At 53.9% G+C, this 14642-nt stretch overlaps 1 protein-coding gene across 3 annotated transcripts; it reads right to left on the minus strand.

The window, feature by feature from the left end:
- Nucleotides 1–5404: 5404 nt before the first annotated feature.
- MLN (motilin) lies at nucleotides 5405–14434 on the minus strand. Of its 3 annotated transcripts, none has more exons than XM_032253428.1 (5): nucleotides 14327–14434; nucleotides 12003–12126; nucleotides 9879–9995; nucleotides 6243–6345; nucleotides 5405–5571 (listed from the first exon to the last, which is right to left on the minus strand). In XM_032253428.1, exons 2-5 carry the CDS (start codon nucleotides 12117–12119, stop codon nucleotides 5561–5563), a joined length of 348 nt encoding a protein of 115 aa, XP_032109319.1. In that variant the 5' UTR covers nucleotides 12120–12126; nucleotides 14327–14434; the 3' UTR covers nucleotides 5405–5560. The 3 variants fall into 3 exon arrangements, 2 of the variants coding, with proteins under 2 accessions (XP_032109319.1, XP_032109320.1); XR_004261374.1 differs by lacking the exon at nucleotides 5405–5571 and adding an exon at nucleotides 7164–7321 and having other exon boundaries at nucleotides 6259–6345; XM_032253429.1 differs by lacking the exons at nucleotides 5405–5571; nucleotides 6243–6345 and adding an exon at nucleotides 8932–9048.
- Nucleotides 14435–14642: the final 208 nt, after the last annotated feature.

Here is a 14642-nt window from a genome sequence, read left to right on the forward strand (position 1 = left end):
TAGCTTTGCCTCTGGCACGTGGTAAGCATTCAATAAAGTCGTGTTAATTTAATGGATGAATTGCTTAATGGTGAAAGAAGTCACTGCCACGAATGGAGAGACAGAATCATGCGCCTCTCTCTGGGCTTGGGGACTGATGTGCGATCCGGTTTTATTTGGGCTGTACAGTACACTCCAGGCATGCTCCGAGACCCTATTCCGACTTCGGGTGTGTTAACTGGGCGACACTGAGCACCAAGTAGGTGCGATCCCTGCCTTAGGACAGACACTCGCCTCTGAGGAGTGCCAGCCTGGAGAGGAGGCAGCTTCCATGGTGGAGGCAGAGAAGCCAAATGCCCTTGGGCTCGAGTGGGCAGTTGAGGCTTCTCTGCGGAGGCCTGTGTCTGCGTAATGAGATTTTCACAAGGAGATGTGGGTAATAGAAGACTCCAGAGATCCACGGTCTTGTAGCCTCACTGAGGGTTTAGGATGTGGGTTTTGGAGCCAGACACTTTGATTTCAAATCCCTATTCACAACTATTAGATGTGTGAGCATACTGTTAACATTGCTACCTGTTTTCCCGTAAACCTCAAGGAGTCGCTGTGAGGATTAGAACAGGTAGTTTGGCTAAGGTGCTTGGGACAGTGCCTGGCACACGCTCGTGTGTGTTTATACTGAACCCACATCTTTGCAGTCTCCGGTGTTGTGTAGAGCCTCCCACAGGGCAGGTGATTTGGTTACATGAAGGCTCTTAGCAGGAATCCCCTAAGGGAAGCAAGGGAAGCTGTGGCAACTGGAAATAGAGCCAGTTTATAATCTTCCTTCCACTCCCATTCCCAAACGTTTATTGCTGGCCCAATAGGTTCCATCCATTTCTACCCCTGCGGTTCCAATCTCCCTTTCCCCCAGGCCCCTCCTCCCTGGAATCCCTGTCCCAACAGCCCCCTTGCCCACTCCCCACTAGATCCCTCCCCTCCCTGGCACCCTGGGCACTGCTATGCTCTGTCCAGGTTTTGCATTCCTGCCACTTGCTCCACTTCAAGGGTGTTCAACACCGGCCACAATTGCTGGGAAAATTACAGCCTCGGCTTGGTCAGCTTCTGCTGTTAGCCTCCCCATCTCCCCCGACTTAGCTGCTCCCATGTGGTGTGATTTCTCTCACCAAGTGTTGTTTTCCTTTTCTCTGCCTGTGTTTGCACGGAATGCCATGAATTTGATATAGTGATTGCCTAACACATATACCACATAATAGTATTTTATTTCTTTCTGAAGCACTGTTTGCATGACAAATGAGTTGGTAACATTTGTGCAACTCCTGGCAGCTGTGTGGTTCAATATATAAAGAATGAGCCTTTCAGCATCAGTACTGGCCCCACGTATTCTAAGAGGGCTTGAAACTAATGCTTAAACAAAGTTATCGTTACACCATTTCACAGAGTTATGGTCTATTTTATCACAATGCATCTCAGGGCGATTTAAAAATACGGACTGAGCTGGAGCCACCCCAGTGGTGGCACGCAGTGTGGGCTTTGTCGGCTTCCTTGTGTTTGGGGACACTGCTGTCGCTCCACACATCCAGGGTCAGGTGGCCCACAGTCCCTCCCCCAGGAAGCTGTTGTCTTCCCTCCGGCACAGAACCACTGTGCTTGCAGTTGTGAGCCTTGGCCACCCATGGCCAGCTCTCCTACCTCCACGGTGGCTTCTGGCTGTTGATGGTCTTGTTTGGCAGGATCTTACAGGCAAGCGTGTGGGCGTGCACCAAGGGGCACCCAGTGGCCACTTAACAGTGAATTTGCTGATCAATGCTTCCCTTCCCTGCTGTCTCTGAGAAGGAACCTCGCAAGTTAGCCAGGCGTTCCTCCCAGTTCATCCTGAACTCGCCGCTGCAGTCACGTTCCTGCTCAGATTTATAGCCTCTTTGGTTTAGTGAAGTTGGCGTGTTGCTTTTTGCTTTCCTCCGCACAACCATCCACACGCTCCCCTCCGCTCTTCTTTGCCACCGCTGCCCCTTCAGGAGCTGCCCACGAAGCCCGCTGGGGCTTCTAGGAGCCAGCCTTTCTGTGCCTTCAGCCTGGCTCTCCTGCTGGGCCTGTCCACCATGGGAAGGCATATTGTAAAGAAAAGGGCAGTATTGCAAAGTCAGAGGCTGCTCTGCATGCCCTCCTTTCTCGACATTTTGCTGTGGGGTGTTTTTTTTTTAAGGTGAGCAGCAGCTCAGGCTGTGGTCGGTCTTCCTGATGTATTAAAGGTGGAGGAGGAAAAAGAAGCTCCAATGTCTAAATCTGCTTAGTAACCACATCCACACATTTAGCAGAGGTGAAGGGCTGCTCGGAGCACGCTCTGGATTCCCGGAGGGCTGCCACGCTCCCCTCCGTCCCGCTGACCTCTCTCTGTCTTGGCAGAGCCTTATAATAATTACAGCTATAAATCTTTTAGTGGGTTCCATTCTCCTCCTCCTGCAAAAAGCCCTGCACGCATTTATCAGGTCCTCAAAGATACTCAGGGACCAGGGACTCGTCCTTGATCCGCCTCATCAAGGGCCTCATATATCACCTCAGCTACCCAGGGCTTCCTTCAAACTACTTCATAGGTGGCATTATAGTGGGGGCAGGGCACTGGGAGACTGTGTTTGAAAAGGGGGGGCCATCTGGGTCTCAGATTTGGACTGGAATGACCCCAGGAGCACCCAGCTTCTTGTTGCTCCATCTCAGTGCCTTATGGAAGAGGAGGGTACTCTTTTTGTCTCTCTCTAGGTCTGGGGGTGCGTCAGCTAAGGGAGGAAATGGAGTCACAGAGCATTGCCAGAATGGTATTTCATACGCTGTTGAAAATTAAACAAATCTCTCACTCTTCTGACTGCTCTCACACTTTGATATCCATGAGTAAGAGTTCCTTTAAAGGCATGGAATACATTACCCAATGTCAATAACAAATTGTGTATGAAGAAAAATGTAATGCTTTGAGAATATTTTCTTTGGGGCTTTGTCCATGATTAGATTAAATTACAGCTTACAGATAGCAGGCAATTACTCTTTGCTTTTTTTACTTTTTTTTTTTCTTTGGATGGAGTTTCATTCTTTGTTGCCCAGGCTGGAGTACAGTGGAGCAATCTCAGCTCACTGCAACCTCCGCCTCCCCCGTTCAAGCGATTCTCCTGTCTCAGCCTCCTGGGTAGCTGGGATTACAGGCATGAGCCCCTAGACCTGGCTAATTTTTGCATTTTTAGTAGAGAAAGGGTTTCACCATGTTGGTCAGGCTGGTCTTGAACTCCTGACCTCAGGTGATCCGCCCACCTCAGCCTCCCAAAGTGCTGGGATTACAGGCTTGAGCCATAGCGCCCAGCCTACTCTTTGCTTTTAACTATTCAATTTCATGGCAAATCCACATAGCTCAGTAATGCTAAAGTCACACTGATGTGGTTACCCAGAAAATACCTCATCATCTCCATTTTGTGAAGCTAGGTTTAAGTTGTGCTGTCAAGACCTGTGGTACTGTTAAGTGTAAGGGGCATTCCAGATGAATACGGGCTAATCCCGACCTCCGGGGGCTTTTCTGCAGGAATGGCATCTTTGCCAGTAATCTCCTGGTTACTCTGGGCACCCTCCCTGTCTCTGATCCTGGCTGGTCTCCAGTCCTACTTATTCTCTTGCTTTAAGCAGGAGCATGTCTCTTTTCTTCTGTTTTCTGAAAACATGGTCATTTTCTTTATACTCAGCTCACAGAATCCTCCCCAATCTACTCCCAGTTTTAATTTCTTCCAAGGCTGTGGATATCCCATAAGCAATTGAGTCGGCTGTCCTGGAAACTGGAGGGCTTGTTGGTGAAAAAAGAATTATTTGAGCCGATTGCGAGAAATCGAACAGTGGCAGGAGGAGGAAAAGGAGAGAAGAAAGGAGCCGACACATCTAAACAAGCGGCCAGGGCACTGTGCATACAGATGTAGGTGGTAGCGGGGTCCCTGTTGCAGCTCATTACCAAGAAGCACATCAGAGGCCGCGGGGTGAGGGTCGGGGCTGTTGGGAGGCAGCGCTGAGCTTTGAACGGGGCTTTTCTGCAGAAAGGACAGTACCCTCTCCCTTCCCTGTGCTGTAGCTGTGGAACCAGTTCCACTCAGACCGCCTGGGCAGAGTCTCCTGGGGGCTCCATGTCCCTCCGAGGTGGGTGTCTGTTTCAACGAGAGGCTCTTCCACACCCAGAATCTCAGGGAAAATTTCCCAGCCGGTGTTGGGGCTACGCCCCAGAAATGGGCACCTCCTGCTGGTGATGGGGGAAGGCGGTCTTGCTACAGGGACAGATTCCAGCTGAGGGTGAGGTTTTCCCCAGGGAAAGGGACCGCCGTGAGCAATCTCGTTTCTCTGCGTCTTGGAGTATGTTACAGAACATGGGGTGAACTGGCATGGAGCTTGGAAAGGCAGGGAGGAGTCTTGGATCCAGAACTTCCCAGCAGCAGGCTTTATAGATTTCCGTGTCTCCCCTGCATGCCCTCCTGCCGCCGCAGCCCTCTCTCTCTCTCTCTCTCTCTCTATTACAGGGCGTCTTGGCAGCATTTCCTGGGAACGGGTGGCCGCTCCGGGGTTGATCAGGATATGTGCTGGAAGTGTGTGTGAATGTGCAGCATGACCGGGGTGGGGGCCCATGCAAAGTTTGGGTGTTTCTCAGGAGAATTCAGAGTACCTCAAACGAGGATCCCTTGTTTAGCATTGGAGTTCTTCTGGTGACTCTTTCTGTGGCTAAGCCCAGGTGGAAATGCAGAATGGACACCGTGTCTAATTGCTGATAACCTATGGATGGGGGGAGCTGCAGTTCTGATGTGGCCCTAGTTTATAAATAAATGAGCATTCATTAATGTAAAATTAAATTAGAATGAAATTTCCCATCCAGTTTTGTTGAGAAGGCAGAAATAAGTGGGTTGGCTGTGTAATTTTGCTGCGGATGCTGGAGCTGGTAGTCACAAGGTGATAATAACAGTGATTTGCTCTCTGCCCGTGCCTCCATCCCAGATCTCAAGGTGGATATTACCACCTTGGTTTTGCACAGGCTCATTGAGGTTAAAGGGCTGGCTGGAAGTTACTCAGCAAGGGGTTGAGTGCAGAGGCCCTAAAATTCTCTGACCCATTAGACCTTGAGCGTGTCAGTAAACTACAAATGGACCGAGACCTGGGAGACCTGAATTCCAGTCCTCACTCTGTCACTGACTCCATGTGTGGGCAAAAAATGATCAGTTTCCTCACCTGTCATGGAAGGGCCAGTGAGAGTCTTCCAGTTGTTTGGATGTGAGTTACTATTTGAACTTAGAACTCACAAAAGCACAGAATGCTAATGCAAAGCATCGTTTGTGGCCCACTTTCTCTGAGCTTCACTTTCCCCCCTTTTTCTCGAGACCTGAGTTTGCCCTTTGGAAATTAAAATATTAAATAAGAGTCATTTCTGTATATTTCATGCTTTATTTGCTGGAGGGGGATTTGCTTTGGAAAGGGTGTTTTCCTTCCAGGCCCAGCTGGCAGGCTGTGCAAATTCCCAGGGCCTCACTCAGGTGGGAGGGGCCTCCCAAATCTGTCCACCTTCTTCCCAGCGTGGCTGTCACTTGGTTGCTGGGGAAAAGCAGAGGTTTGCAGCTCAGTACCGTCAGCAGGTCTGCTTATGAAACCGCCCTCTCCAACCTGGCTGCAGGTTGGAGGGAGGAGGGGGCAGCAGGGCAGGCTGGGCAGGAAGGTGGGTGGGAGGTTTTGCAGGGAGCCTGGAAGCTGTCTGTAGCCTGGAGCAAGTCATTTAACCTCCCAGTTTCTCCATCTCTAACAGCACTTCCTCGAGTCTCTCCTCTCCTGGGGACTACGAGAAGTAATTAGTGGCTGTTTGTCAGAGGAGATCTAGCCTTGCTCAAGTAACTCGGGCAGACCTTGAACTGGGCAAGGCCAAATGGGGCTCAGGACTTTAATTTGCAGAACGAATGGGCGGAGGAAAACTGCACCAAGGTTTCCTTCGGAGCAATCACCCTGTGGTGGTATTTTGGGAGTGAGTGAAAATATCTGGAGCAGGGAGTGGGGTGGGTTAATGGGAACCCCGCCTGAGAACCCCCTCCCTGGAGAACTGGGACTCCACAGCCACCAGCAGGTATTGCAGCATAGCGCAGGGAGAAGACAGCTTCACATTCTCAAGTGCAAAGCAGCCAAGCAAATCCCGCCCTGAAACCCTGCCTCTGGAGTATTAATGCCAGGGCGGGCGGAGGCCGGCCTAGCCGCAGAGACGCCCGCCCTCCCTGTACCGTGCTGGGGCCGCTTCTCGCTCAGCAGCCCTTCCAGGGTGGCCCGGTACTTTTCCAGCTGCCTGGAGTTCATCCTTATTCCAATTTCCACAGGAGCAGTCAGCTGTGAAATAAGGCAGTGTTAACAACAAGGGAGAAGTGTGGAGAGGGCCCGTAACCCCTGGGTGTCCTACAGGTGGCAGGAGGGACCCATGGGAGCCACGCCAGCCTGTGGACCCTCCTAGGGATGGCTGGGAGTTCTGCCACCTTCCCCTAATTCTAACCAGAGGGTTGGATCCGGAAGGTCGCTGAGTCCTGCTGAGAGGATCATCACACCTTCCCTAATGGGGAAGTTGGGACAGGAGGCGTGGGGTCAGCAGGAATCCCAGCAGTCTTTTCTTAGGGGGAGGGAATTCACTCCCCCCTCAACGATAATAGCCAACATCATGGAGCCTCACCCATCTGCCATTCTAAGCGCTTTATGTATATTAACCTCTCAATAGCTCTGTGGGGCAGGGATGGTTAGTGTTCCCATTTTGCAGATGAGGAAACTGACGACAATGAGGTTGAGTCATGTGCTCAAGGCCACACAAGTGGTAAGGAGCAGAGGACGAAGACGTTACACCCAAGGGGCCTGGCTCCAGGGTCTGTGCCCAGGATCTCTAGCTCCCTTTCCTCGTGCTGTCTGGAGGCTCTCCACCAAAGGGGCAGCTGCAGCCTTGAGGCAGAGCCTAGGGTGCTGATGGATCTCTCCACAGCCCCCCAGAGCTTCCCGGGTCAATGGCTTTGCTGCACAAAGTAGCTGGCAGACTGGGAGACTCCTGGCCTCTCGGGAGAGTTGCCCTGGAGGAGCCCCAGCACCCCTTACCCTGCCTCCTGCCCCCCACCGGGCCCCCTGGGGTGGAGGAATGGGCTTCCTAGACCCTTGGGGGCTCAGGGCACCTGAAGGGCATCTGAAGGGCTCCAGTGGGTCCTGCCTATGCCATCCCTGGCTGTGGTTCTGCCTCTCCCTCTAGACCCTCTCACAGGGTCTCACTTGAACATGAGGAGCCTGGACTGGGCAATCCCAAAGGGTCCTCCCAGCTCTGCATGTCGTGGTTCTGGGAGATGGAAAGAGGTGAGAGGTGCCTCACCCAACCCTCCCAGGAAGTCTGCAATGGACATACCATATCTCTGGGCAACCTTAGCGTTAGTGCCTCAGACTCTGACTCAGGTGCAGGAGGCGATTCTGAGTGTGCTGCCCGTTTGCCAGCTGCTGGACCCCCTCCCAGCTCCCTCCGAGGGAGCCCAAGGAGCTGGGAGTGGATGTGGGGAAAGGAGCCCCACCTCACTGAGTGCCGAGTGTGGTGATGGCACCAGGTTGTTTTCTGGGCCCGATAGCATCTGGAAAGGTCACTGCCTGTATCTGGTAGAGGTGGAAGTCCAGCTGGGTTCTGCCCTGACTCCTGTGTGGCGGTGACAAGACCCCTGCTCTCTGGATCTCAGTCTTCTCCCCCTCAGGCTCCTTTATGTGGAAGCAACCCACCCTCAGGCCTGGGCCTCTCCTCCTCCCTCCACACCTGCCCCTCGAATGGCTCACCCACACTGAGCTTGAAATGCCCTGTAGCCATGGATGACTCCTGCATTGTGTGCCTCCAGCCCACACCTGGCTCCTGAGCTGCAAACTTGTATGTCCCCTTGCCCGGGCAGTGTCGCTGCTTGGATGCCCGAGAGCTTCTCAGAGTTTTCAGGCTCGGTCTGACTTCCTGACCTTCCTCCTGCCATCCTGCAGCCAACCACAGACTTCACTGTCTCCGTGACTGGCAAATCTGCCTTTCAGGTATTCTGGCCCAAACCCTTGAAGTCAGTTTTCACTTTTTCCTTACGTCCTATATCTATTCTTTCAGCAAATCCTGTGGGCTTCTACCTCTAAAATATTTCTAAAACCCAGCCGGCACAGTGGCTCACGCCTGTAATCTCAGTACTTTGGGAGGTGGAGGCAGGTGGATCACCTGAGGTCAGGAGTTCGAAACCAGACAAACCAACATGAAGAAACCCCATCTCTACTAAAAATACAAAATTAGCTGGGCGTGGTGGTGCATGCCTATAATCCCAGCTACTAGGGAGGCTGAGGCAGGAGAATTGCTTGAATCCAGGAGGTGGAGGTGTCGGTGAGCCGAGGTTGTGCCATTGCTCCAGCCTGGCAGCAACAGTAAAAGACTCTGTGTCAAAAAAAAAAAAAATTCCCAAATCCAACCTCTTTGCCCTGCCTTCACCTAGACCACGTGCGGCCAACTCTCCTTCTCTTTTTCTCTGTCTCTCTTATGCTGTAGCAGCCTCCTCAGCGGCCTCTCTAATTCTGCCTTTGTCCTGTCCCTTCAGCCTGTTCTCCGCAGCTGGAGAGACCCCTTTAAAATGTAAATCAGATCCTGTCCCTCTGTTCCAAAGCCCCCCAGGGCTCCCACTTCAGCAGAGTGAATGGACGGTCCAGTGGCCTGTGAAGTCCACAGTCGTCCCCCACCCCCGCACCAGTCTCTGGCCTCCTTACTCTTCCTTAATGCACCAGGCCCTTTCCTGTCTCAGGACCTTGTGCTGGCTGCTCCTTCCGCCTGGAAGGCTCTTCCCCCCAAATCCCTGTGGTCACTGCCTTGCTCTCTTCAGTCTTTGTGCTGCTGCCCTCTCCTAAGAAGCCTGCTGTTCCCCATGGACTCATAACCCGCTGCATTTCCTGGCGGCTCTGTTTCCCTCAGTGGCATGTGTCGCTGCCTGCCACACTCCCGAGTTTGCTTGCTGTCTTTACCTTGTTTGTGGTCTGTTTCAGTCGTCCTAGGATCTTGTTTCTGCTTCCCTATGGAGTGTGAGCTCCAAAGGGCGGGGATTTTGTCTGTTTACTACCCTGTCGCCAGTGCCTGGAACGGTGCCTCACACCTTGTAGGGGCTCATTTCTTGATCACCCAAATAAACGAGTCTGAAATAAAATAGCTCACAGGACAAACTCAACAGCCCCCACGATCGGCCCTGGGTGTTGAGGCCCAGGGCTGGCTCCTGGGTGTCTGTCTGGGAGGGGAGGAACTGGCGCCCTCATCACCTCTCTCCTGAGGACCGTAGCGTCTCCTGCTGGCCTCTGGCCTCCACTTGTGCTGCCCTGGCTCTAAGTGGGCTCTGGTGACTTCCCTGCGTTGAATCCCCAGTGGCGCTGCAGGCAGGCCTTGCTTGGGCGGGCTCGCTGCCCTCTGGCCCTCTCGCCCTCTCAGCTCACTCCTGCCACAAGGGCTTGGAGCCCACCAGCACTCCTCCGCCTTTGCACTTGCTGTTCCTTCTTCTGCGAGGCCCTTGCTCCAGCTCTTTGCACAAGTGGCTCCTTCCTTTCATTCAGGTTTCAAATCAAATGTCATCTCCTCCAGGAGGCCTTCCCTGACCCATCTTGGGGACAAAGCAGCCCCCCAAACCCTACTCAGTCACTCTCCCTCCTACTTCCTTATCTGGTGCCTAAAATGGTTGATTTATCTAATTTAGTTTTTGGAGTCTGTCTCTCCCTGTGAGGATGGATGTCTTGTTCACTGCTGCATCCTGGGACATTCTGTGGCTCACTGTGGCTCGTGGGCCCTGCCTCCTCGCCAGGCAGGGGAAGGCATGCCTGCTCTGAGCTTCTCTCCGTCATCCCCATTGTCTGCTCACCTTGATCATTTTGTTTTCTTCTTCCTCGATGGGCTCCGTGGGGTCTACAGGACCTTCCTCCCCAGACCTCTGCCATATACTCAGGGATTTCTTTTGCCCTTTATTCCGTTCCCTTTCCTAGGGGCAGAGCAGAAAATTGCACAAAACCACCCTCCCTCAATCCACCCTGATGACCCCTCGCCTGTCTCCTTCTGCCCAGGGTGCTAACCGCCCCAAGCTGCTACAGACGGAAAGAACCCCTTCCCCCAGGAGCGTCCTGCATGAGGAATCTCATATACTAACTAGGTGGCCCATGGATGGCCCTTGGGGTTGTCCACCCACAGGCCAACTTGGAGAGGAATCCACTCCTTTGTAGTTAAAACACTGCACCCAGATTGTTACTGTTAATTAACTTAAAAAGCTGGAAATAATGGCTGCCCTTCATGCATATTAAGTGGGAAAATGTGTCTTTCTTAGCAGAGAGCCTATAAAAAAGGTAGCGAGACAGCCTAGCCTGGGAGGGCGCCATGGGGTAGCCCAGGAACTCAGAGTCCCTGGGAGGTGATTTATAAGAGGCAAGGCAGGGTATAAATTATGGAGGAGGGAGTTTGCAGCTTCTTCATAAAATCCTGGTGCCTGACAATTATGAGGAGAAAAACCATGGAGCAGATTAATGCACAGTGTCCTTTGTTGCCATTTTGCTACTTTATGTTCCACCGAGTTTGACTGTTCCTGTCCAGCCACCAGTCTTGCCCATCGTACTGCTGGCCGGGTCCCCAAGTGCTGAGATCTGCATTCCTTGGCTTTCTCTAACGACACTCTCGGGACTCTGCTGTTGGCCTGCCCTGAGATGTGGTGATTCTAGAACACAGGGTCACCCTGGGGAGAGCATGCCCGCGTAGCGGAAGGTGTGTTGGGGCGTGCTGCTGTACCTACCAGTTTTCCATGTCTGCTTGAAGAGGGGGCTGGATTCAGCCTTGCCTCTGAAAAGAGCCCTGTCCACTGGGAATGTGGATCCCCCTACATTCCCCCCACATTCCCCTCGCACCTCCCCCACACCTCCCCCCACACCTCCCCCGCACTTCCCCCCACACCTCTCCCACACCTCCCCCGCACCTCCCCCCACACCTCCCCCGAACCTCCCCCCACACCTCCCCCACAGAGTGTGCAGTTGCAGACAGGCTGTGCCCCAGAGCCTCAAGACCCCTCTGGGCACCGACTCCTGTTTTCATCCCTTATTGGAGTCTCAGTCTCAGACAGGGTGGAGCATGAAAGTCCTCTCTTCATCTCCCTGGGTTAAAGGGAACCAAATGTCTGCATAGACACTCAGCATCCCCAGAGGTCTAAAGTAAAGGCAGCAGGGAGGCAGAGCCAGCAGTTCTGTTTTCCTTAGGCTCTGCTGCCTGAGTTCCATGAGACCTGCCTGGCTCTCTTCTGGGCCCTACAGAGGAGGAGGCTTTGGCCACTGCTACATGGACCGAAGCCGTGCTTCCCACCTCTGGGCGCCGGCTCCCATTGGTCCCTCACTCCTGATCTCTCAAAGCCCCCAGCTGAGTTCCACCTTTTCTCTGCAGGCTTCCAAGCACACTGCAGCCCTTGATGACTCTCCCTCCTCTGAATCTGAGCACTTAGCATCAGCACCGCTGACAGGCGATTCATCATGTCCTGCCTGTGACATCTCTCTTTTGTCTTCAACTGTTAGTTAATTTTTCATATGTTCATGTCTTGGCACCCCAGCCTGCTCCCTGGAGACGGGGAGGTGCTGAGATTCTTTTGCATGCTCGGGCCCATTGCCCAGGGTGGCCTCTTGTACTGCAGAGCAGCTCAGTAAATATTTATTGGCTTGTTAATTTAAAATTCCCTCCAAAGGACAGGCAGGGGTGGGAAAGATGTTGCTCATTTGAGCCACTGACATCTCTGAGTGATGCCAGTGCAGGCGCGAAGGTGGCCAGAGAGGCGGCTGGGACTGGGGGTTATCTTGGGTCCTGATCCTGCACACTTTCCTTGGTATCGCTGGCATAGATCATTAGGCATGGTTTACCAAAGGAGCACAGTGCTTCAGAGAGACTAGCACCACTTCAGGGCTGGGCAGGGCTGCAAGTGACCTCAGCCTTGCTAGCAAGGCGGGCAGCAGGGGGCTCTTACCTGCATCCTCTGGAGTTCACCATAGGTGAAGATGGGGACGAAGGCTTCCGTCTGCGTGGCCAGCATGGCAGCTGCGTGCACCACCAGCAGAGCAGCCACAGCCTTACGGGATACCATCTTGGAGCTGGACAATGACAAGGAACTCTTGTCACCAAATTTGGGGTGCAGTGGCAGACTGCTGCATCCGAGGCAGGGGCCCTCAGTTCTGGCCCATGCTCCACCTCTAGCCGTGTCATCTTGAGCCAGAGTTCAGCCTCTCTGGACGTGGGCCTGGTAGCAGAGCTTTAGCAGACGAGCTCTGAGCACCTTTCTGCCCCAGAGTGGGGGCAGTTGACCAAGCTCAGGGGAAAGGCCATCCAGCCCGCTGCCACACACCAGGGAGGAATCATTTCACTTGTCCACTCTTCTCTTTGTTACAGGTGAGGGCTTCTGGGGTCAGCTGGGCTCATAGGGCAGGAGGAACCTCATCTTCAGAGAAGGAACTCCTAGATTATCAGCAGAACTATGCCCCAAGACCCAGGGATACCTCCCTGCTCCAGTGCCTATTAGAATGACAAAAGAAGTAGACCCACGAGCCGGATAATTGCTGATCGGGAAGTGGGAATGTGTGGAATGGCTGGCAGGACATTGGGCTGTGGTGGGCTTTTGGAGCTCAGGTCCTGCCGGGGAGCAGGTGGGGCATGGTGACTGCAGGGGTGCGGAGCCTTGAGAAAAGGTCCACTGGGCAGACTTCAAGCAGGGACAGGGTGGTCCTGGGGTGAGGGTGGTGCAGCCTGGCTGAGTGCCAGCCTCAGTTGACTTATCCAAAGGCAGCAGGGGCTGGAACCTTGGCCTTTTGAAGCCCAGTGCTTTTCCCAATACCCCACTCCACGATGCCTCTGCCCATAAGAAGGCAGAGGAAGGCACAGGGGCAGGCCTGTGGAATGCATTGTGGGCACCACTTTCCTGCGCTGGGTGGACTGCTGAGTGCGGGGACCAAGCCTCCGAGCAGGGAGGGGAGAGCGGGACAGCCCCTGCAGCAGTAGGGGCAGGGGCGAAAGTGGTTACAAGGCTTCAGATAAAGCGCTCCCCCAGTCCTTGGGCAGCCTGGCTTCTGTCGGCAGGACAGAGTCTGCTCCAGAAAGGCCTCTGGGCCCCTCGGCAGGTGTCAGCCTGGCTCCCCCTTTGAATAGAACCTTCCAAGGCTGTAGGCTTGCCTCCTGCCTCTCAGCCAGGACCTGTCTCAGTCATCTGAAACTACCCCTACCAAGCCGGATGCTCCCTTTGCCTTCGTGCTGTTCCTGCCCTCTCTTCCTCCCACTTCCTATTTTCTCTCCATTTTGTTCAAATGCCATGAACAAGAACAAGAGAGCTCAGACAGCCAAAGCCTCCCACCCCAGCTGTATGCAAATTCTCAGTGGGCTGAAGGGACCACCCACCCACTCAAGACCACCTCCCAGGAGGCAGAGGTCCTGTGCGGAGCCCCAGAGGAGCTTGAGCTGAACAGAGAATGGGTGGGTGTGGGTGGGGTGGGCCCCACCACTTTTCCTCCCTTCTCCTTCCTGTCCTTTCCCTGAAGAGTCTCCGGGGCCCACTCTTCCCCCCAGCGGAGATGGATGTGTCACATTTATGGCGTCCCATTTCCTTCACAGAGATGCTATAGATCCTGTTTCATTCTGTTGTTTGTATTTAATTCACTCCATAGGAATCAATAAAACTTTAAATAAAAAAAGGCAAAATCCAATTGCTGCTCATTTTCTTGATCCACCTGGCAGTCGGCATGTCACCTACATTCTCATGTGTTCTGGTGAGCTGGGGGTGGGAGGGGGAGCTTATCATTGCACAGTGAGAAGCTGTCTTTCCTTTCCCATCATTAGAGGTGGGGGCTTCAGCCTTCAAGTGCTCAGCTCTGCAGGAGGCTGTGCCTGGCCGCCCTCCCCTGCAGCAGTCCTGGCTGGACTAGCCTGGCCTCCCCATGTGCTCTCCCTTGGGACCAGCTTTTTCTTACCTTTCCAGAGCAAAGCCGCCATGCCAAGAGGGGCCCTACGCCCGTGATGAGCTCTGGCTTGGGTTCTCAGCCCACCGTGTATGTACCAGACCCACTCACAACAGTCTCTCCCTTGCCAGGCATTGCACCCACCTGATTCCCTCCAGCCTCCGTGCCTCGGCCCTATCTCTGCTCACTGAGGCTCTGGGAATCAGCTCGGGCACTCAGTGCGAAGCCCAGCTGGGCATTGGAAGGCGACAGGAGGGCCCTGGACCAGGCTGGCTCTGGCTAGCCCCACCATTCTGCTTTAGGGCTGATGCTGACCACTCCCCACCCACCTTCTCCGAGGGCTACTTACGGCGTGCGCGTGGTCTGAGTGGGTCTGGAGGAGTCTCTCTCTGCTTGTCTTCTGGCGCCGGGGCTGGTCTGACGGGCTCTTATATACCTCGCAACCCTGGGAGCTAGCCTTGGAGCCCATTAACCTTTGACCACAGCTTTGGGGGCCCTCGGTGGGGGAGCCTGGATTCTTGAAGCTCGTGGAAACCCCAGGCAGGGCCAGCCATGCTAAGGGTTTCCAGGGCTTTCCTGGAAGAAACAGCGGCAGCCGGAGTTCAGTGGAAGCTGGCCCACACCCAGGTGGCATTCTCCCGTCCACTGACAACTCAGCTGTCTCT

The sequence above is a fragment of the Sapajus apella genome, unplaced genomic scaffold (genome assembly GCF_009761245.1).
Source record: "Sapajus apella isolate SASKATOON/1434 unplaced genomic scaffold, GSC_monkey_1.0 scaffold83, whole genome shotgun sequence".
In the NCBI taxonomy this organism is placed as follows: Eukaryota; Metazoa; Chordata; class Mammalia; order Primates; family Cebidae; genus Sapajus; species Sapajus apella.